This window comes from Schistocerca gregaria, chromosome 4 (genome assembly GCF_023897955.1).
Source record: "Schistocerca gregaria isolate iqSchGreg1 chromosome 4, iqSchGreg1.2, whole genome shotgun sequence".
Lineage (NCBI taxonomy): Eukaryota > Metazoa > Arthropoda > Insecta > Orthoptera > Acrididae > Schistocerca > Schistocerca gregaria.
Genome location: NC_064923.1, coordinates 313,752,523 through 313,777,361, shown reverse-complemented (window position 1 = coordinate 313,777,361; position 24,839 = coordinate 313,752,523). Strand labels below are relative to the sequence as shown.

Sequence of the window (24,839 nt, the reverse complement as noted above, 5' to 3'; positions counted from 1 at the left end):
TGAAGATATCATCAATGAACCTGAACCAGACTAAGGGTTTTGCATTTTGGGAGGTCTCCTATAGATAGCCCATAAACAGGTTGGCATACGAGGGTGTCATGCTTGCCACAGATTTGTTTGTATACATTCCCTTCAAAAAAGAAGTGGTTGTGAGTTATCAAAAGTTAGTAAGGTGAATAAGGAATGAGGTGTAGTGGCTTTGGAGTCTGAAGGTCATTGGGAAATGTAATTTTTAATAGTGGTAAGACCATGGGCATGAGGGATGTTAAGGGAAATGGTGTCAACAGTGACAAGTAGGGATCCAAGAGGTGAAACAGTGGAAATAGTGGGGAGTCGGTGAAGGAAGTGGTTGGTATCTTTGACGTGGAAAGCTAGATTACGGGCAATTAGTTGAAGGGATAGAAAGGAGCCACCAGGATTGTTGGGTTCTGGAATTTTGGGGAGCATGTAGAGAGTGGGTGTGCAGGGTATCATAGAGGTGAGGAAGGAAATGAATTCAGGGGAGAGGTTCTAGTATGGGCATAAGGGTTTAAGCAAGGACAGGAGGTTACATTGGACTTCTAGGATGGGGTCACTTTGGCAGAGTTTATAGTTGGAGGAGTTAGATAATCAGCAGAGGCCTTCAGCCAGGTAGTCACTGCAGTTTGTGACAAAAGTGATGAAGCATTTCTCTACAGATACGATGATTAGGTCAGGATTAGTTTTGAGTTTGTGTGCAGCTGTCCTTTCTTCTGCTGTAAGTTTGGTGTTCTGTGGAATGGATCTGGGGAAGGATGGTGAGGCCAACTTGGACATAAGGAATACCTGGAAAGTGACCAAGGGATTGTTAGGTGGAAGGTAGGGGGTGGGGGCAGGATCACCATTAAATGGTGGTATGAACAGTGAGAGGGTTGGAGGGATCTGTGGCAAAGAAAAGTTTCTATTGCAGGGATCAGCAGAAGGAGAATAGGTCCATCATGGTTAAATGTGGGTGTAAGGTTAAAGGTGAGGCCTTTGGATAGGACTGAAACTTTTGTGGGACGCTGTTTTTGGTGGAAATGTTAACAAGAGTGTTATAGGGATGTTTTGGCTCTGGATTTCATGAAGCAATGGTAGGAATTTTTGGAGGATGTTGCAAGCTAGGCAGGATCTCGGTGCTGTGGAAGGCTTAATGAGAGGGAACACTGAGTGTAGGACAGGGATGAATAGTTGTGCCCTGAGACAGAGTAGGATGTCAGGAAGTTGGATAACTCATGGAAGTGGTGTCTAGAGAGTGACTCCAGGTGCTGGAGAGCAAGGGATTCAATTTCAGAGCTGTGATGTATGTGGCAGGGATCCCACAGTAGCAGTATCTTGTGGATGGAGCAGAGGTGGTTCTGGTATGTCAGTCCCATGGAGATATGTGTTTGTTGTACCAAGGACTGGTGGTATCTAAAAAGGTGAAGGTTATTGTGAAAGGAGAGGGTGGGATCCAGAGAAAGGAATAGTTAAATCATTCTGGAGAGGAGTGGTGTGGGAAGCACTTAAGAAACAGGATGTGGAACTGGCACAAATCATAAAAATACACAAAACTGCTTGAAACTATGTAAAAATAGGCACAATACATTAGAAATGTAGAGAAAAGTGGGAGAAAAGATATGTATGAGGTAAGGGAGTATGAGTTTGTTGGGCCCATGTAGGCGAGGAAAATAAAATGTGAAAATATGCAAGGATGAGGGAGGAAGTGGGATCAATAGAAATAAACATAATTATAACTATCAGAGAGGGAAAAATCTGGGGCATCAAATGCTTCATTGACAATTTGCACAGTGCTGTACCCATGTGTTCAGTGTGGACAATATCACTGATACAGTGTGGCTCAGAAGTATGAGCTATTTGGAAGGCAATCAATAAACACAGGAAAGAAGTGAAAGAATAGACACTGTGAAGGCTAGGATAAGGGATAGCAGGGCATGGGGAGGGGGGGGGGGGGGAGCACTGTTTGATGGAGTGTCCAGGGACTAAACTGCCAACAGATATAACATTGGGAGGCAATGGGACACCAGGGTTTTGGGGCAGGGAGGGGGGAATGGGGAGTGAAAAATTAGAGGAGCAGGGAAGGAGAAAAATGGATGAGTGCATTGGTAGAGGGCAACACACAAAGAGGTTGAGAGGATGGGAATAGGGCTGCTTCACAACACAGGCCGCCTGGATCCTCCCCTCCATCACCAGATTTACTGAACAGTGCACATGAAAATTATCCCTACAACACGTTCTCCACTGCCAAAATTATCCTGGCCTCAACCTATGGCAACCTACTGTCCCCACACCCTCAACCCAAGAGTTCTCTGCTTCTCCTGTCCTATCACCTCCTCCGTATACCCTTCCCCTCACCCTCTTTGTGTACTGTCCTATGCCAATTTACTCAACCATCCTTCCACTTCCCCACTACTCTCCTTTCTTATGCACCATTAATTTTACAATACCATGTCTATTCTTTTGATTATTCTCTCAAATGTGGTTGATATAGTTGTCAATCTGGAAGTGGTTTTGAATATCAATATCCAACAACCCCTGGCTGGAATTTACTTATGCTGGCAGCTAAAGAGAAAACAAGTGATTGACTCAAATATTTTAAACATGTATAAATTACAAATTACTCAGTTTATAGATAAGTATACAGTACAACTTATTTCAAATAATAATAACAGAGTTACAACAAAAACCATGCTTTTGTGAAGTACTTATTTTAAGGGTGAGTTTCTTTAATAAGTCTTTATTTTTCAGCTACAAGGATACCTCAAATGTTGTGCCTCTCATATTTGTTTTGAGCACTGGATCTGACCCTTTTGGAGCATTTCAAAGGTTTGCTACAGAGAAAGGATTCAGAGACAGAATACTGTCTATTTCATTGGGGCAAGGTCAAGGTCCAGTTGCTGAAAAACTTATTGGTACTGGCACAGCAAATGGAGACTGGGTCTTTTTGCAGGTAAGACCAGTTTGTAAGTTTCTTTGATGTGTCAATTACAGTTTCTTATCTATTAAAATTTGAAGATTAATCAGTTACTGACTTAAGTTTATGAAAGTATATTTACATGTAAATGAAAATCAAAATGTTATATGTCTTACGATAAAAAGCTATTGTTACTGGCAGAATTAATTTTTGTTTCAATATTACAATTGCAGAACTAGTCTTTTGTACTGAAATAGTAAGTTCCATCGAATTTTTCCAAACAGTGATCATCACAAATTGAGCAATACTCCTACAGAACACATCCAAAGAAAAAAGAGAAACACAGAGAAAAAATTTAATTTTTAATTTGTAAATTCCATGTATCATGGTATAAAATTCTTCGGGGTTGTTTTACTTATCGTAGCTGGTAATCCATCGCAGCAAAAGTCCTGGAATAGTAACTGTAGGTTTTTACCATAAAGTAAAAATAAAATTTAATCAAGTATAGTGTTTCATTTTATATTCATTAAAGTTTCAATATAAAGGCATCTTTGACAAATCTGAAATAAGTTTCAACATACTTACAAGAAGCTACATGCTTGCTCTCCAAAATCACACAAAATCCTGACCTCTCCTGCCAACATGGCTCTAACTATTTATACTTTCTTAACAATCCTGAACAATCCTCAGCATTGTTTAAAATGAATATTTGATTAATTAACAATTAAAATCGATACAAAAAATTGAAAATACATATCTGATTGTATATTTACTCTAAATCAGCTAGTACACTGCGATATTAGTACATGTCTGTTATTTTATTCAAGAATAAATTCTCAAATAAGAAATTACAATAATACATTTACATTTTTATTAATTACTAGAGGCTCCCTTCATGGGAATTGTTCCCTTCATTTACAGAGTTTCTACACTTTGAACTGAAAGAGATTAAACAGTTATTTTAACTAATTAATGGGAAATCTCATATAAAGATGTGAAACAATTACTAACAAAGAGATAGAGGGGCTGGCCAGTACTTACCTCAGCTCAGTACAGCCGATAGACACACAAAAAACAACCGAAAATTTAAGTTCCTAGCTTTCGGAATAAATGTTCCTTCATCAGGGAGGAGAGAGGGGAAAGAAAGGGAAGAAGGGAAAGTGGATTTAGTTACTCACAACGCAGGTTATGAAGCAACAGGGAAAGGAAAACAGGGAAGGTAGCAAAGGACAACCATGCCTCCATCCTTGCTACCTTCCCTGTTTTCCTTTCCCTGTTGCTTCATAACCTGGGTTGTGAGTAACTGAATCCACTTTCCCTTCTTCCCTTTCTTTCCCCTCTCTCCTCCCTGATGAAGGAACATTTATTCCGAAAGCTAGGAACTTAAATTTTCGGGTTTTTTTTTTTTTTTTTTTTTTTTTTTTTTTTTTTTTTTTTTTTTGTGTTTCTATCGGCTGTACTGAGCTGAGGTAAGTACTGGCCAGCCCCTCTACCTCTTTGTTAGTAATTGTTAAACAGTTATTTTCTCAGTTATAATTTTTTCTGGACAAGTTACAAATTTTGTTTACATGTGCAATCCTGAATTAGACGGGAAACTGTTTGTTTTAAGTGGTTCTTAGTGAGCTGTTACATTTCAATCGTTGTGACTTCTCACTATGACGGGGATGAGTGAGTTTTGTAATTATAGTATACTTTTATCTTGGAAATTGGTAATCTATTACATGATTGTCTTAAACTACTTTGCTCTATGTTTAACAATGTTCAAATCTCTCTCTCTCTCTCTCTCTATCTCACTCATCAAACACACACTCAGGTGTAGGCTCTGACATCACATAAATGAATCAATTGACAGTTGTGCAGACTTCGTTTGACTGTTGTGATATCACCAGCAGTGTCATGGTGCAGTCCGCACCCAATGGTGCACCTCCCAACTTCAAGTCTGTATACCAAATTGCAGAAAACTGCAGGGCCCTGCAGGTCCTGCAACTCCCTGCAAACACTGTTCCAACTTGAAGACACAGTACTCAGGCATATCACATCACATGCAGGAACAAATTACAAAACCCTTGAAAGAGTTTTCTATTCTTAACTATTTAACTAATAAGTGTTTGCAACTACCAGATTCCTGATGCATAGGCTGCAAAGAGATGGGTTATACATCACTCTATTATACTAGGTGATCAAAAAGTCAATATAAATTTGAAAACTTAATAAACCACGGAATAATGTAGATAGAGATGTAAAAGAAGAATGGGGAATTTGCTAGTTCAGCTTTACGATCCTATTGCCATAAGAAGGGGATTCAAACTAGTAAAGGTCCAATTCTTCAGTTTCTCCCAGCGTTTTTGTTGTTCGAACAGTCCACGGGTATACTGCCAGTTCATAGTGTCCAATGGGCACAATATTTCAGTGATCATACATTTCGCCATCGTTAGGTGCGCTGACGAACTGAACTCCTGAGGGCGGGCGGCCGATTTAAATCCCCTGGTGAATAGTGAAACCACGTCAAAGCTCACTAGGATATCAGTGTCTTTCAGTCTGAAGTTGTCAAGACATTTCACAAAATCCACAGAATTATGGATATGGTGAGGGGATTTACCTTCATATGGGCTAAGTAATTCAGCCATATATTTTGCCAGCAAGTAAGTAGGTGCCCTAATATTGCTGACAATCGGGCACATAGGTACCCCCTCTTTGTGGGCCTTAGGGAGTCCATAAAGTCTTGGTGGTACAGGTCCTTGAGGTGACAATTTCTTGGTGTCCCCCTCAGGTAGATTCATGTTCTTGAGTAGAGCCCTGGTTTTGTTCTCCGCCTTCTTCGTGGGGTCAGCGTTGATCATCCTATAGGAGTCATCATCTAGCAGCGCTCATCTTCTCAATGTAGTCCTTACAGTAAAGAACAACAGTGACATTGCCTTTGTCAGCAGGTAAGATAACAATCTCAGAGCACTCTCTTAGGTCCCAAATTGCCACACTCTCTCTACTGGTAATGTTAGTCTTCGTAGGTTTAGTTCTGGTCAGAGCCCATCATGTTTCCTGCGAGGAGTGAGGGGATTTAAATTCCGACGCCCACGTCTTCGTGACTGCTGGTGCACGGGCGCAGACAGCGAAGAGAGCGGCCTGCGGGGGGAGGGGATTTAAATCAGCCACCCGTCCTCAGGAACTCAGTTCGTCAGCGCACCTGACGATGGCGACACGTCTGATCACTGAAATATTTTGCCATTGGACACTATGAACTGGAAATATACCCATGCACTGTTCGAGCAACAAATACGCCTGGAGAAACTGAAGAATCACATCATATATTTTTTCGGGGAAGACGTGTATTGCAGTATGAAGAAACTCGACAAGCTGCGCCACCGAAGATGCTGTTTTCTGAGTGATCCTGCATTCCTGAAGAGGTGTCGTAAAGAGCAGACTGTGCCGAACTTTGCTTAGGTCATGCATCACATCGATTCTGCAGCAGCCAAGAGAATTAAGAGACGGGCCAGCCTTGCCTTGGTACGTGAGAGGGTACACTTTACTCACTGCAACTTTGAATACAACTCGTGTAACTATTTAAACTTCATCTTAAACTGGCCAATCAGTTTAATTTGTGGACCTGGGACAGGGTGGATGGTGTTACCTGGACGACAGCCGATTCTGCACATAAAAAGGCCACTGGGTGTCAGATTTCAAAATTCTCATGCCTCTCGGATAAACTATCAGTGGAGGCACCATGCAAGACGATCATCAATCTCATTGACATGGAGCTGTCTCATGAGGTGGTTTCAGTTCTGGAGAAGGGACTCAACTTTGCTCCCACCCCTAGGTTCATGCCGGTCGCGGACATCGTCAGTGCAGTGGAACAGGTGGCAGCGCGATTACCACCTGAAGCAGGAGAAGAAATGCGTCGAGAAACCTGCCGGGCTCTTACCAGAACTAAACCTACATAGACTAACATTACCAGTAGAGAGAGGGCGGCCATTGAAGACCTTAGAGAGTGCTCTGAGATTGTTATCTTATGTGCTGACAAAGGCAATGCCACTGTTGTTCTTTCCCATAAGGACTACATTGAGAAGATGCAGCACGTGCTAGATGACGACTCCTAAAGGAAGATCATTGCTGACCCCACGAAAAAGATGGATAACAAGACCAGGGCTCTACTCAAGGACACGGATCTACCAGAGGGGGATGCCAAGAAATTGTCACCTCAAGGAACTGTACCGCCAAGACTTTATAGACTCCCTGAGGTTCACAAAGTGGGGGTACCTATGCGCCCGATTGTCAGCAACATTAGGGCACCTACTTACTTGCTGGCAATATATCTGGCTGAATTACTTAGCCCCTATGTAGGTAAATTCCCTCAACATATCTGTAATTCCATGGATTTCGTGAAACGTCTCGACAACTTCAGACTGAAAGACACTGATATCCTAGTGAGCTTCGACATGGTTTCACTATTCACCAGGGTGCCTCTACGAGAGTCAGTCGAGCTTATTGGGCAGAAATTTGATGAGGAGATCACTGAACTCTTTAGCATGTCTTGACCACAATGTATTTTCCGTTTAATGTGGAATACTATGAGCAAACGGATGGAGTCGCAATGGGCAGCCCACTCTCCTCGCCGGTAGTCATGAATTTGTACATGGAGTACTTTGAGGAGGAAGCCTTGGCATCATCCAATTGGAAAACTACTAGTTTCTTCCATTATGTCGATGACACGTTCGTCATCTGGCCCCATGTTAGGGACAAGCTCCTGGATTTCCATACACACCTAAACCCCATACATCCAAACATCAAATTCACTATGGAGACCGAAGTAGAAGGAAGATTACCATTCCTGGATGTCATGGTCAAGAGAAGAGCTGATGGTACCCTGAGCCACAGTGTGTACAGGAAGAAAATGCACACTGACCTGTACCTGCATGCAGATAGCTGCCACCACCCTTCTCAGAGGAATGGAGTACTAAAAACACGCCGGCCGCGGTGGTCTCGTGGTTCTAGGCGCACAGTCCGGAACCGTGCGACTGCTACGGTCGCAGGTTCGAATCCTGCCTCGGGCATGGATGTGTGTGATGTCCTTAGGTTAGTTAGGTTTAAGTAGTTCTAAGTTCTAGGGGACTGATGACCACAGCAGTAGAGTCCCATAGTGCTCAGAGCCATTTGAACCATTTTGAACTAAAAACACTAGTACACAGGGCGTGCAGCATCTCAGATGCAAGCAGTATATTGCTCCCTCCTACGTATATGTCGGGAAGAGACCATGAGGATAAAATCAGAGAGATTAGAGCCCACACAGAAGCATACCAACAATCCTACTTTCCACAAACAATATGAGACTTGAATAGAAGGGAGAACCGATAGAGGTACTCAGGGTATGCTTCGCCACACACCGTGAGGTGGCTTGTGGAGTATGGATGTAGATGTAGATGTAGAATCTGCCCCAGGAATTGGAACACCTCAAAACCGTGTTCCAATAAAAAATGGGTACTCGGAATGGCAGATTAGATGCGCTCCTCATCCCACCACCAAGGCACAGCCTGTGGAGGCGGATGAAGTCAAGGAAGAAGAGGTAGCCACTGCCTTTATTCCTCACAATGGCACTTTATCGGGAGAAATCGGTCGTATATTAAAGAAACACTGAGTTAAAACCATCTTTTGCCCGCTCAATAAAACATGGGCATTACTGGGAAGTTTGAGAGATGACCTCAGTTTGAGGAAGGCCGTCATATACCAAATTCTCTGTGAGCATGGGAAGTCTTATATCGGACAAACACTATGCACCATCATAGATTGTTGCTGAGAACATCAAAGGCACACTCGACTGGAATATCCAAATAAGTCGGCAGTAGCAGAGCACAGTTTGTCCGAGAAACATGAGATGGATTATGAGCATACCAAGAACCTGGCTCAGACCTCGAAATATTGGGACAACGTTATAAGGGAGGCTATCGAAATTCGCACCAGGGAAGGTCTTATCAACCGAGATTGCAACTGCAATCTCAGAAAAACTTGGGACCCGCCATTGAATGTAATTAAGAAGACTCTCAGCAAGAAGTACAAATTGGCGACCAGGGCGGACGTAGAAAGCACATCAACACCACAACAGATTCTGATGCCCACGTCTTTGAGACTGCTGGAGCACGGGCGCGGACGGCGAAGAGAGCGGTCTGCGGGGGGAGGGGATTTAAATCGGCCGCCCGCCCTCAGGAGCTGAGATCGTCAGTGCACCTGACGATGGCGACATGTTTGATCGCCAATATATTGTGCCCGTTGGACACTATGAACCGGCAGTATCCCCATGGACTGTTCGGGGGGTAAAGGTCTGTTGACAAATGCAGCTATGGCGAGTATGATTTCGAAGTTGGAAGCCACGGGTTGTTTAGATGATAAACCCTGTAGTGGCCGACTGAGCACAAGGCGTAATGCTGCTGAGACAGTTCAGGAAGAAGTGGAGACTGTAGCAGGTTCATCTATACATGGGGAAGTCAGCGCTCGTGCAGTCGCATGTCGCACCGGCATTCCTTACACTACTGTTTGGTTGGCACATAGGTGTACTCTCCAATGCTATCCATACAAAATCCATCAGCATCATGAACTGTTACCTGGTGACTTAGTGAAGCGGAGGGCATTTGCAGTGTGGGCATTTCAAAAGATGGCGGAAGATGACGATTGGTTGAGGAACGTGTTGTGGACTGACGAAGCTCATTTCATGCTCCGAGGGTCTGTCAATGCCCACAACTGCAGAATTTGGGCTACTGAAAATCCTAGAACTGTCGTGGAAAACCATTGCATGACAAGAAAGTCATGGAATGGGTTGGATTTACCACATCTACTCGGGGTCTTTTTTTCTTTGAGAAAATGCATGATTCTGGTTTTGTAACTGCTACCATGATGGGTGAGAGGTACAAAATATGTTATAGAATCGCATCATCCCCAGCCTGGCTGATAAACACCTGCTGGACCGTACAATGTTTATGCAGGATGGTGGTCCACCCCATATTGCTAGACGCCTTAAAGATCTCTTGCGCGTGTCGTTTGGTGATGATCGTGTGCTCAGCCGCCAGTTTCATTATGCTTGGCCTCCCAGGTCCCCAGACCTCAGTCTGTGCAATTATTGGCTTTGGTGTTACCTGAAGTTGCAAGTGTATCGTGATCAACCGACATCTCTAGGGATGCTCAAAGACAACATCCGACGCCAATGCCTCACCATAACTCCGGACATGCTTTACAGTGCTGTTCACAACATTATTCCTCAGCTACAGCTATTGTTGAGGAATGATGGTGGACATATTGAGCATTTCCTTTAAAGAACATCACTGTTGCTTTGTCTTACTTTGTTATGGTAATTATTGCTATTCTGATCAGATGAAGCGCCATCTGTCGAACATTTTTTTATTTATGTATTCTAACCACTGTGTATGTTCAAGAGGGGTGTATGTCCTAATAAACAGGTTAAATTCTTTAGAGACTCGTTCAACTGGGCTTGCTTCTGGGTGAAAAAGGCTTACTAATATTTGCTTTATGCCCTGTGAGGTCATAAATTGTTTCCACTTCCACCCAGCAAAATATGAAGCATTATCAGTTAGTAGTACCTTTGGTTTACCTACTCTTCTCAACCAGTCTCCCTCAACTCTTTTTCTGATATTTGTGGCTGTTACATTTTTAATGACATACATTTTGGCATGTTTATACAAAATGTCATATAGTGCTACTACGTATGTATTTTACTCCTCCTTTACTTCTTGGGTATGGATCAGCTATGTCCAGGGATACAATATCTAGAGCGTTTTTGTGCATATTGGGTGTAACTCAGTATATTTTGACACATTGGACTGTTTTGATTTTTGACATATCACACACTTTCTTAATAGCTGTAGGACTTGCCTTCTCAAATTCAGAAAACAACAAAGTGTTGCAATTTTTGCAGTGCATTTTCTCACTCCATAAAGTCCCCAATCTTCATGTGTGTGTCTTATAAATTTGTCAATATAATCTTCAGGAATACACACAGATACCATTGATCAGATTTTTCATGTTTCCTATGAAACAGAAGGCCTTGTACTTATCATACCATTTACTTTTCTTGCCACCATCATCTTGCTTAAAGTTTTGCCTGACTTTACTCCATCTGTGATCTTGCTGTTTTATAATTTTCATCTGCTTACAAAACTTATGATAATCATACGGTTGTGTAGTACATTGCATTAATAACGTTTGGATTTCTGATTCTTGCTCTGTTAATTCACATTCCTCTAAACCTAGAGTGGCAGCCTACACAGGGCTTCTGCAATAACTTTCTGATTTCCTTTAACATAAATGATCTCAAAATTGAATTCTTGTAAATATAGACACCACCTAGCTAATCTACGGTGTGATAGTTTACATGTTAAAAGAGATGACCGTGACTGGTGGTCACAGTAAACTTTGGTATTCTTGCCCCACAAAAAATATTCAAACTTTTTAAATTGCCCATATTACAGCTAAACTTTCCAATTCTTACACTGAGTAAGGCCTTTCTGCTTCTGATAACGTGCGACTAGCAAAACTGATGACCTTGAGTACTTCCTTCCTCTCGCATCTGGATAAGCATGCCCTCAGCCCTTGAGATGAGGCATCTGTGCATAGTCAAAAAGCCTTGGACATGTCAGGGTGGCCAAGAATGTTTGCTTCGACTAATGCCTGCTTAATGTTATTAAAGTCCTGTTAACACTTATCATCCCATAACCAAAGCTCATTTTTTCATAACAAGTTGAGCTATGCGTCACTGTTAATCAGTTGTTGTGGTGCGAATTTATGAAAAAACAAAGCTAGTCCTAAAAAGGCTGGCATCAAGTTTTTACAGATCAGGTAATATTAATTGTTCTGACACAACATGTCCTAAAATTTGACTTGCTCCTTACCAAAACTAGACTTTTTTTTAAATTGGATGTTACTCCGTAATCTGCAAGTAGAGAATTTTTCTGGGTTGTATGGCCGTGATCCATGGAATCTACAATCCCTGACAATTCATCCAAGGCCATGTTGGACATCTTTGGAGGTGGTCCTGGTTGTGCTGAGTCTTGCCGACTGACAAGTCGGACGTCAAAGAGCAGCCTAAATACCATGGAAAGTGGGCATGGTCTGGGTTTTACCTGATAACAGAGATAAACATTGTCAAAGATAAAATTTTTTTACTATCGATTATAGTACATCAAAGATAAAAACTTCTCATCAATTCTGTAGCGCCACAGTCCTTATATCACTGAGTTTCATGGCTTCTTCTTTTCTGTTAAAATTATCCACATGTTTGTATATTTTTATGGCTTCTCTATATAGCCGTGGATAATAGTTCATCATAGTACATAAAACTTCAGTTACCAAAAATTTCACTATGTGATCACCTGATTGAAGAGCATGTTCCACCACAGCTGATTTGTCTGTTTTTCCTAGTCAGCAAAGACTTTTATGTCCCTTCAACCATGTATTCACACTTCTCTTTGTAGTTCCAATGTAGACCTTGCCACACGTACACAGAATCTTATATACACCACTTGCAGACAGAGGGGGACGTTTATTCTTAGTGGGACGAAGTGCTTGACCTATTTTCTTAGTTGGTCTGAAAATCGGTTGAACCTCATGTTTCCTTAGAATTTTGCCAATCTGATCCATCACTTTTTTTATGAAAAGTAGAGAAATTGTGTTATTCCGTCGCTGTGTCCCATCGTTGTCCTTAGGCCTCCTGTTATTCAGTCGCAAAATCGGTACAGTCTTCAGTAGTGAGTATGTCCTCCCTACACACGGATGAGGCATGTTCTGAATGAGACCATCAATTTCATCTTGGGGTATGAGGTCCCACTCCTCGATGGGAGCTTCACTGAGGTGCTGAAGATTGTCAGGTGGATTCAGACGCTGTGCAATGGCCACCTTAACTGGTCCCATGCATTCTTAGTTGCTTTCACATCTGGGGACTGTGCTGGCCAATCCATTAGGTTGGTGCATCTTTGAAGATACCAAGACACTGCTACAGTATGGTGTGGTCTTGCACTGTCATCAACTAGGATGAATTCAATAACTTCACATCTTTAGAGCCTTACAGCCATTTGTGGGATGACATGGAGATATCAGGAAGCACTTAAATTGTTGTAGACATGAATTGGAGGTGTCTGCCATCTCATCATTATTGCCACCCAAAACATTACTCTGCCATCTTCAAATGGATGGACTTTCTGAATGTATAGGGTTCCTGTCACCTAGAATTTCTCAAAGCCCAGCACATCTAGTGTCCAGTCGCAAAACAATCCCAGTCTCATCAGCGAGTATGACATTACTCCATTCTGCAATGGTCCAATGTTGATCCGCAAGATCCCATGTCCTTTGATTGTGTCACTTCCATTCGTCCAATAAAAAACTTCTCATTGGTCTTCCAGAATGAAGACCACCCTAATGCAATCTTCTATGCACTTTTTGGTCTGAGATAAGAATCCATGTTTCCTGGGAGATGTCATTTCCAATTTTTCTGGCAGTTAATGTTGGTTGTCTGCGAGCCCACTATTGAAGGAAATGATTCTACATCAGTGTTGTCACATGAGGACAAACACTGTGAGCTGTATCATTCGCATTTCTCATATCTCTTTACTGTCTTCACACCTTAGACACATCACTGTGGGTGATGTGTAACTGATCGGCAACATCTTGCTTTGTATGACCTGCTGAAAGTAAACCCACTACCCTGACTCTATCAAAGTGTTGTATGTCTCTACATGGTGTGTTACTGCATTGCTGAACACAAACTGAATGAAGTAGTTGTTGATACTGGAATGCTTGCTGTATGGTGCTGCAGCAGTGGTATGTTTACATAAGTGTGAAACATCAACAAAGCAAGCTAATAGGAAATACTATTTAGTAAATGGGCTCTAACTGGATAATGCATGAAGAGCATAGGTCAACGAGGCCTTTAGTATTGTAGACTACAGATAATAATAGTATTCCAAACTTTTGTTGAGCAGTGAAACTGTCAGCAACATCCAGTTATTGTACTCTCTCTGAAGTGGATTTTTGCAAACTGCAAGAGTATATAATAATAATAATAGTGTGCGCGAATATATACCTATCCTTTTTTTCCCCTAAGGTAAGTCTTTCCGCTCCCGGGATTGGAATGACTCCTTATCCTCTCCCTTAAAACCCACATCCTTTCATCTTTCCTTTTCCTTCCCTCTTTCCTGACGAAGCAGCCGCCGGTTGCGAAAGCTCGAAATTCTGTGTGTGTATTTGTGTGTTTTATTCATTGTGCCTATCTACCGGCGCTTTCCCGCTTGGTAAGTCTTGGAATCTTTGTTTTTAATAATAATAATAGTAATAGTAAGAACAATAACAATTGCTTAGGTTCTTCAGACATATAGAAATTGGTCTACCACTTGGTATTTCACATGGTTAATATTACGGAAAACAGTTAATCAAAAATTCAGAGTTCTTCCCTGAACTGCTACAGTATTGTTCAAAAACTAAATTTTGCTGTTCACATTGAAAATTTTATGAAGTTATCCACATCTGGGGAAGAGTATGGACAGACATAAAGACTGTGCTGACTCACAGACACGATTCTTCTCTAGCTTCCTATGAGGGCAGATTTCATTCATGGACTTGGCCAGTGTAAGGAACATCCTGCTCAGAACAACTCGCAAGTAGCTGCTTCTAGTAACTGCACACATTTTAATTACAGATACTGATTGTTGTCTTCCCATTTTAATGTGGATTGTGGCTGAAAAATTTGTGTTATAATAGCCAACAGCTACACTACTATAAGGGGCATTCAAAAAGAAATGAGCCAGAGGCATAATTACAGAAACCAGTGCCTGTATGTTAGAAGTATTGACCCTGGTTATTGAGACACTTATCCGACTGTGACACAAGGCTGTGAATGGCTGTCCCATAAAATTTAAGGGCTGCGATATTAACCAGTTCTGCACAAACAGCTGTACATTGTCATCCATATGAGTGCAGGAAAAGTTTTGCTGACATTCTTCTTTGACCAAGATGGCCCCCTTCTGATTCCTTTCCTGCGGCATGGGATAGTAGTGAATGCCCAGTGTTACTCGCAAACCTTGACCACCCTTCACCAAACAATCAAATCAAAATGACCCATGGGGTCATTCTGCTCCATAACAATGCAAAGCCTCATACGTTGGTTGGTTGGTTGGTTTGGGGAAGGAGACCAAACAGCGTGGTCATCAGTCTCATTGGATTAGGAAAGGATGGGGAAAGAAGTTGGCCATGCCCTTTCAGAGGAATCATCCCAGCATTTGCCTAGAGTGATTTGGGGAAATCACGGAAAACCTAAATCAGGATGGCCGGACGCGGGATTGAACCGTCGTCCTTCCGAATGCGAGTCCAGTGTCTAACCACTGCGCCACCTCGCTCGGTAAGCCTCATATGGACAACACAGTCGCTGCACTCCTGCAGAAATTCAAATGGGAGGTTCTCGGCCACCCTTGATACAGTCTGGACCTCTCTCCCTGTTATTACGCCATTTTTGGTCCCCTTGAAAAGGCACTGAGAGGCAAATGATTCACCTCAGATGACGACGTCCAACTGTACATGCAGAACAAGTTAACATCACAGCCCCAGGGTTTTTATGAGACAGTCATTCACCGCCTTGAGTCACAGTGAGACAAGTGTCTCAACAGCCAGGGTCAATACTTGTAACATACATGTACTGGTTTCTGTAATCTTGCCTCCGGCACATATCTTCATGCCTCCGGCACATATCTTTTTGAATGCCCCTAATACATTAAAGTGTAGACTGTAAACAATATTAGTATTTCCAGACTGTAAGTCAAAAATGGGAAGTAGACAACCTACACAGATTCTACTAAATTTTGTGTAGCATTTGTTTTTACTGAAATTACTCAGTTAGTGTTTTGAGTACAGAAAAGTAAATCTAATAAAGCATACTACATGAAAAATTACAGATTTCTGCTGAATTTTGGACTTTCTTCTTTTGTTTCCTGCTGCCCATAAAAAAACTGAAGCAATAACCCACTGACATATTTAGCAAGTTTTATCTTTTTCGTGTACTACAGTTGAATGATAGTAAGACTTATATAAATTATTGTTACTTTATAAGGAACACCCTCTCAGAACGGCTGGTGCTTGCAGCAGCTTCTAGCACCCTTACCCATTTTGATTACAAAAAAAACAGAAATAATATTTCAAACACCATTCACGGTTAAATAACATAGTTCAATAAATATTTATTTTAAAAGGTCACTTTACACATTACTTACAATGAAATTATTTAGATCTTGAGTGTAAACTTTTTCCAAAAGAATACAGGATCACATCCTGAACTAGAACCTTTAAATAGGTGCCACTGCAGACAGTCACAACCTGGTGGACCAAGCTGCCATAACAGGACGTCCCAACAGGACACACAGGCACAGGTAGACAAGCAGTTACAATCAAATCACTGCAACAGACTAAAAACTAAAATTACTTTTTTTCCAAAAATAAAAGTTCTTCAAAATCTTAACTAATGGCATAGCAGAAAAGTCAGGTAAATATTAAAAACAGTTTGGATACTAACAAGGTATGCTTTTCAACTGTATGAGTTGTATTTGGATGAAACTCATATCAGGCTTATTTTAGGGAAATGCTTAATTTTCAAGTAATAAGGTCAGTCATACTTTCATGAGCCATATTTCTGTTTCATAGCAAACGGCAGTGCTACTCCCTAATGAAAATAAACTCCGCAATATACTGTACAGTACATAATGGAGAATACTGTGTAAACACTACCAGGCACATGCATTTTCATCCTTCAATATGCATAAATACATACAAGCATATATACATAAATAGATGCATAATTAAACATACAAATGTTGTATTCATTCAAGTTCACTATACGAAAAAACATTTCAACAAATACTGTAAAATCGGATTTCTATATTGGTGTATTTTGCTGCATCATACTATAGTGTTTGTATGTCACAATGAGGCATTCCTACAAAATATTCCAGGCAGAACTTTTGAGAACAAGACAAACAATCAATAAAAGCACCATCTTCACAATGTTTGATACCACAATCACTATTTCCTGCTTGTAACATTGATTTTAGTACACTATTGAAATTCATTCAGTTTCCTCTTTCATATATCCACAGATCTGCCATGTATAAGTGATCATGTCCTTGAAAACTGATGAAGACATCTGGTATTAAATGACTGAATAAAGTTTCATTATTAATACTTGTCAAGTAATGTACCTTGAGATGCCTCCAAAATAAAATCATTTCTAGTGTAATCTTCGTACCTGCAAACAACAAGTTGATATTGCCTGAAAAAGTAAATGTCTAATAGTGGTTTGTAGGGGGTGGGGTATTTTTGTGCATGTTCTTGAAATATAGTTCCATCAGTTTACTCAGTCCAAGATTCAAGCAACGGTATGGTGTTGTCTTTTACATCTGTAATGAAAATATTTTTCAACCAGTGGATAACATGGTGTACCAGAGGTTTTAGCATCAACAACTTTGTTAAAAGGAGTTTCTCTTGTTATTAACTGTCTCACTTTTGGTCCACATTGTCCATTTTATTCTTGAAATCAGGTGTATATCTTTGTATCAAGAAATCCAGTAGATGATGTATTCAACTTAACAGTATAAGAATGTGTTACAGATGAATTAGACGTCACCACAAAATGCTTTTTTTTCCGCATTTGATAATGTTTGTCCATTTGCCATTTCATATTGCAACTGATCTTTATTGATAATATTTTTCTTACTATGCCCATTGCCTGCAATTAAGGCATTGCCCTTGTGTACAAATGCTGCAGTAAATTCCATGATCTGTTTTCATTTTCCATTTCTTTTATAGAAGCAAATCCTGTTGTTTTCAGGAACGAATGTGGTTTTTCCTGTAAATCTACTTAAAAAAGTATTTGATGTGGATGGATGGGTAGGTGGTTTTTTTTCCAGAAGTAAAACTCCAAATCTTACCACTTTATTAACTTCTTTGCAGTTGTCAGTGTATATTTTCTATTAAGTTTCTTTTTTATCTTGAATAGTGTATAGATATAATTTCTTATATCCTTCTGTAGTGGTTTCTTTCAAATCATTTCATTCAGCTCTGTGTGGTGATGATGGTTCATACTAGCTTCTAGAAAAATCTTTATCATATCAGCTTTCAGTTGTTACTGCACTGTAAACACATTCATCCTGAAAGGTATTCTCATCATCAACAACTAATATATCATTTACAGTCAGAGATATTTTTCCAAAGACCTTGTCATTAAAGAGTTAGAATAGTGTATTTGCAAAATAAATCAAACAATATACCTTTTTTAAAGTTTGTTAAAAGCCGGCGTCCGGTACATTTATTTGCTTCTTTAAAAATCTCTATGAATAATAATAACTGTATTCAGTGACACATTAGTGGAAATTTATCAAACCTTAGTTGAAATTTATCAATGCTCGGCAATATTGAAATGACATGTTCCTGAAGCAGAATAGGGAAGGAAAAAAATTTCTCGTTTTTGTATATAAGTGCAAGCTCAGTCACTCTTAGTTAGTCACAATGTGATAGTCTGTTGTAGCAACCAGACATGTTGTCTAAGTTGTGTTTAAATTATAATGATTACTGGCTAAAAAAAATTAAATGTGATATTTGTTATAACTTTTGTAATTATTTGAAATCTAGCTACTCACAGTGTGGATAACAGCATAATTGTTTTCTTAATGTATAATTTGTTACAGACAGTATCCAGTGATGACAGTAGATCACATATTGCATTTGTCATTAATTTGTCTTTGCTCATAGCAATCAGAGAACCTGAGATTAAAGGCTTATCATTTTAATGTATCTCGCATTCATTCCATGCAAGATATGTGCAAATGATTCGGTCATTCACCTTTGAACAAGGTTGCTCTCAGTCTTCACTCATATCAGATGCCAGCCCCCTTTTAATAATTAGATTGTCTGCCATCTTACAATGATGTGTTGTCCTCCTGAAATTATATGCATAAATTAAAATAAAAAGAGAGGTGCAACATGTGAACACCAGAACTACAGTCATCAACACATAATGAGCCCAGTAAATATCTTTCACCCAAATATGACTTATGTAGTTGAAAACCTACCTTGGCATATATGGTCACAAATAATCTAAACCTTGACTTTTTTAAATTCTTTTTATTTATTTATTTATTTATTACGTATTCCATTAATCTGTATTGTGACAAATGACAAGGATGTAAAATGAGTCATGATTACATAACACAAATATAATACATGTATATAAAATGACAAAAATGCACCATAAAATGATGAGTATGCTTGACAGTTAAAATCAAATCGAAGGTATAACTCAAGTAACATAAAACAATTACTGAAAAAGAAAATATACTAATTGTCCAACTTAAACAGTTATGATGAGTCATCGCAAAACACATTAAAACAAAGTTTTAAGAATATAAATACCAATGGCACTACAATTTACAAAAACAATCATTGCTTTATCTTCAGGTATTCATCAAGAGAGTAGAAGAAACAAATAAAATATGTACTGAGCGGTGACTGTTAATGTTTGTTACTTACGGAAAATTTTCTGAAAGAATATCTTGGATGAACACCTCTCATGATTCTCACACCTCTCTTATGTGCAGTAAATATTTTTGTGGCTAAAAGCTGGTTACCCCACAATATTATGCCATATGAGATGATACACTCCTGGAAATGGAAAAAAGAACACATTGACACTGGTGTGTCAGAACCACCATACTTGCTCCGGACACTGCGAGAGGGCTGTACAAGCAATGATCACACGCACGGCACAGTGGACACACCAGGAACCGCGGTGTTGGCCGTCGAATGGTGCTAGCTGCGCAGCATTTGTGCACCGCCGCCGTCAGTGTCAGCCAGTTTGCCATGGCATACGGAGCTCCATCGCAGTCTTTAACATTGGTAGCATGCTACGACAGCGTGGACGTGAACCGTATGTGCAGTTGACGGACTTTGAGCGAAGGCGTATAGTGGGCATGCGGGAGGCCGGGTGGACGTACCGCCGAATTGCTCAACAGGTGGGGCGTGAGGTCTCCACAGTACATCGATGTTGTAGCCAGTGGTCGGCGGAAGGTGCACGTGCCCGTCGACCTGGGACCAGACCGCAGCGACGCACGGATGCACGCCAAGACTGTAGGATCCTACGCAGTGCCGTAGGGGACGGCACCGCCACTTCCCAGCAAATTAGGGACACTGTTGCTCCTGGGGTATCAGCGAGGACCATTCGCAACCGTCTCCATGAAGCTGGGCTACGGTCCCGCACACCGTTAGGCCGTCTTCCGCTCACGCCCCAACATCGTGCAGCCCACCTCCAGTGGTGTCGCGACAGGCGTGAATGGAGGGACGAATGGAGACGTGTCGTCTTCAGCGATGAGAGTCGCTTCTGCCTTGGTGCCAATGATGGTCGTATGCGTGTTTGGCGTCGTGCAGGTGAGTGCCACAATCAGGACTGCATACGACCGAGGCACACAGGGCCAACACCCGGCATCATGGTGTGGGGAGCGATCTCCTACACTGGCCATACACCTCTGGTGATCGTCGAGGGGACACTGAATAGTGCACAGTACATCCAAACCATCATCGAACCCATCGTTCTACCATTCCTAGACTGGCAAGGGAACTTGCTGTTCTAACAGGACAATGCACGTCCGCATGTATCCCGTGCCACCAAACGTGCTCTAGAAGGTGTAAGTCAACTACCCTGGCCAGCAAGATCTCCGGATCTGTCCCCCATTGAGCATGTTTGGGACTGGATGAAGCGTCGTCTCACGCGGTCTGCACGTCTAGCACGAACGCTGGTCCAACTGAGGCGCCAGGTGGAAATGGTATGGCAAGCCGTTCCACAGGACTACATCCAGCATCTCTACGATCGTCTCCATGGGAGAATAGCAGCCTGCATTGCTGCGAAAGGTGGATATACACTGTACTAGTGCCGACATTGTGCATGTTCTGTTGACTGTGTCTATGTGCCTGTGGTTCTGTCAGTGTGATCATGTGATGTATCAGACCCCAGGAATGTGTCAATAAAGTTTCCCCTTCCTGGGACAATGAATTCACGGTGTTCTTATTTCAATTTCCAGGAGTGTAGAATGAAAATAACCAAAGTAGGCAGCTTTGACAGCGCTCAAGTCACAAATGGGGGTGATTACACAAATAGCATAAGTTGCCACACTGAGCCTTCTATGGTGGTCTAGGATATGCACAGACCAGTTCAACTTGCCATCAGTTGGAATGCCCAAGAACATAGATGATTCACAGCGTATTATATTTAGTTTACCACAGTTTAAGTGGCATACTTGATTTTCCTGCTGAGAAGTATGAAATTGTATCAACTGAGTTTTTTCAATGTTTAAGAGTTAGTCCATTGCATTTAAACCAGTGTATGATGTCAACCAATACAGCATTATATTTATTTTCTAGGTCATTGTTAGTTCAACTTTCAAGCAGAATAGTGGTATTATCAGCAAAAGGAGTAAATTTACACTTGGTGTCTGTACAAAGTGGGAGACCATTGATGAACATAAGAAAAAGCAAAGATCCCAAAATTGACCCTTGAGGCACTCCACACTTTAATGTGCCTCAATTGGATGAGACGGGACTATCATCGGCACCATTAATTATTATCTTCTGTTTTCTGTTTTGTAGCCATGATTCAATCCACCTACCTATGCTACATGCAAGCCACAATAATCAGCCCTCTGTAAGAGAATGTTGTGGTCTACTGAGTCAAAGGCCTTTGACAATTTACAGGAGATTCCAGTAGGCGAAATTTAATTATTTATTGACTCCAAAGTTTCATTAGCGAGAGAAAAAATAGCTTGCTCAGTTGATATGCCTTTTTGGAAACCAAGTTGGTTTCTGTTGAGGATGCTGTGGTTGTTAAGATGTTCTATAATTCTTTTATATGTTAGTTTCTCCAATACTTTTGAGAAACTACTTGGTAGTGATATTGGACAGTAGTTAGATAAATTGGTTTTGTCACTCGTCTTGAAAAGTGGTTTCACAACGGCAAGCTTTAATCTCTCTGGGAAATTCAATCTCTTTAAGAAAATTCCAATATGCTACCAGAAGGCTTCTAGTTTAAACTGCACTGATCATAATTAATGTATTACATATAACTAAAAAAAGCTAACCTAAGAGTGAATATCTCCTTGAGGTTTAATGACTATAAGAAATTCAGAATGGTAATGACCAGCTGTGCAGTAGAATTTACATTGATTTAGTTAACCACAATTATATGATAGTGGCATATAAAAGCCTTTCAGTGACATATTGCCATTTCTGAACTAAATTACTTGATGGAAGAAGTCTTAAACCACCATACAATGCACCATAATGACACAAAATCTAATTCAGACTGTGCAGCAGAAACACACAAAAACTGGGAAGCAACATAATTCTTATTATTAACGGTAACCTAAGATTGAAGCAGCTTTTCTCTCCAAAATTACATAAGAGAATATATTTGACTTATCTTATTAAGCACAATGAAATCTACATACAAACACTAAAAACAGATCACTCAACAGCTTCGTCTCAATTCATGTTCAAATGTCAGTTACAAAGTACCGAACATGCACAGGCTACCATGTGCAGGCCTTGCATTGTATTCACCCAAATTGACAACTTTCATCAGAATGCAAACACAAACAGGATCAATTACCATTTAAATTTGTAGTATTTCCTACAATGCAATCAAACAAGCTGTTTTTTATAGTCAGTCTAAAACTGAGTCACATTCTGGCAAAACACAAAAAAAGTGCAGTGCCATGTTACACAAATAACAGAATGCTCACCAAATTAATTGTAGTCTTGACAAATATCCAGGCAGGTTAATACGTGCACTTCCTGTTACAGGTAGTAGACAACAAAGTGCATGAAATACAGCGCAAAGCGTTCCACCAACCAGGGCCACAGTGCACATCCCAATAACTAAGTACATCACCCGGTACACAATCCTGGGTGGCCTACCATCTAAAATACATTCAAATTGTCGCAACAACTGGCACCAGCTCACCTCACTTGAACTCAGTATTGCTGCTGACTTCCTGGTGCCTGGCCGAGCTGGCACTTCGCAGCTGCCGCTGGCTGGTCTGAAACTGTCCACTTGACCCCCTTCCGCCATCCGTGCGTGTCCTCTAGTATCCCCACTGTGACTCTCAGTCAAACCCATCATTGAAAAATAAGATTGACAGAATCCTGTGCAGCTTACAGACCAATTACAGAGTACTTGAATATATTTGTCTGAGAGGTAAGGAAGGCCATACTTGCTTTCCCAGGGCATGCTGTGGATTGTCCACTGTGGTGTAGCAGCTGCAGTTTGCTCACTGGTGATGGATTTAATTCTTTATGAAAACTGTAATTTGTTAATACATTCCATGTATTAACAGATAGCAACACTCTCTGCTGAGGCAGATTGTTCAAAACCATCTATAGTTTTGTATGTGTTTAATAAGCAAGTTTTCAGCATAAAGTGTTAGTTCTTGTTGAAGAACATGTTCTCGTAACTGGTATTTTTAATCCTGTGATTTTTATCATCTTTGGGAAGACATTAAGATCATTTATAGAATTATTGGTGCTGAGAGAAGATGAAGTTACAAAAGAGGTACTGTCTGTTATTAAGATTCAAGATTTTCTTTTTTCGGTGCTGTAGCAACTGTTCAAGATTTCTGTCAATGTTAGGTAAATAAAACAAAATATTAAACTGGGAAAACAGAAGGAAGTGAACGGTAAAGATGGGAAGAAAGTTTAAGAGGAAAAGAGAGGTAAATAATGAACAAAAAAATTGATATGGAATGGGAGTTCAAACATGTAATGATGTGAATGTAACTCTCTCAAATGTTAACTAGAGATTATGCCTCAGAGTAAAAGAGAGATCGACTTGATCACCAGACACATTAGCTAACATGAAAAAAAGAGAAGAAATGTAATTTCATTGTTGTTGTTGTTGTTGTCTTCAGTCCTAAGACTGGTTTGATGCAGCTCTCCATGCTACTCTATCCTGTGCACGCTTCTTCATCTCCCAGTACGTACTGCAACCTATATCCTTCTGAATCTGCTTAGTGTATTCATCTCTTGGTCTCCCTCTACGATTTTTACCCTCCACACTGTCCTCCAATGCTAAATTTGCGATCCCTTGGTGCTTCAAAACATGTCCTAACAACCGATCGCTTCTTCTAGTCAAGTTGTGCCACAAACATCTCTTCTCCCCAGTCCTATTCCATACCTCCTCATTAGTTACGTGATCTATCCACCTTATCTTCAGCATTCTTCTGTAGCACCACATTTCGAAAGCTTCTATTCTCTTCTTGTCCAAACTAGTTATCATCCATGTTTCACTTCCATACATGGCTACACTCCAAACAAATACTTTCAGAAACGACTTCCTAATATATAAATCTATATTCGATGTTAACAAATTTCTCTTCTTCAGAAATGCTTTCCTTGCCATTGCCAGTATACATTTTATATCCTCTCTACTTCAACCATCATCAGTTATTTTACTTCCTAAATAGCAAAACTCCTTTACTACTTTAAGTGTCTCATTTCCTAATCTAATTCCCTCAGCATCACCTGATTTAATTAGACTACATTCCATTATCCTCGTTTTGCTTCTGTTGATGTTCATCTTATATCCTCCTTTCAAGACACTGTCCATTCCGTTCAACTGCCCTTCCAAGTCTTTTGCCGTCTCTGACAGAATACAATGTCATCAGCGAACCTCAAAGTTTTTACTTCTTCTCCATGAATTTTAATACCTACTCCAAATTTTTCTTTTGTTTCCTTTATTGCTTCCTCAATATCCAGATTGAATAAACCACTGTTTCCCTTTCATGCCCCTCGACTCTTATGACTGCCATCTGGTTTCTGTACAAATTGTATTTTACCCATGCCACATTCAGAATTTGAA

The 24,839-nt window shown here is 40.6% G+C and overlaps 1 protein-coding gene across 1 annotated transcript in view; it reads left to right on the top strand.

The window, feature by feature from the left end:
- Window positions 1–24,839, top strand: part of LOC126365881 (dynein axonemal heavy chain 6) — a 1,020,408-nt gene that overhangs the window by 885,735 nt on the left and 109,834 nt on the right. The window contains exon 60 of the mRNA XM_050008578.1: window positions 2,746–2,947. Within this exon, the coding sequence (XP_049864535.1) occupies window positions 2,746–2,947 (202 nt within the window). The remainder of the gene's footprint in view (window positions 1–2,745; window positions 2,948–24,839) is intronic.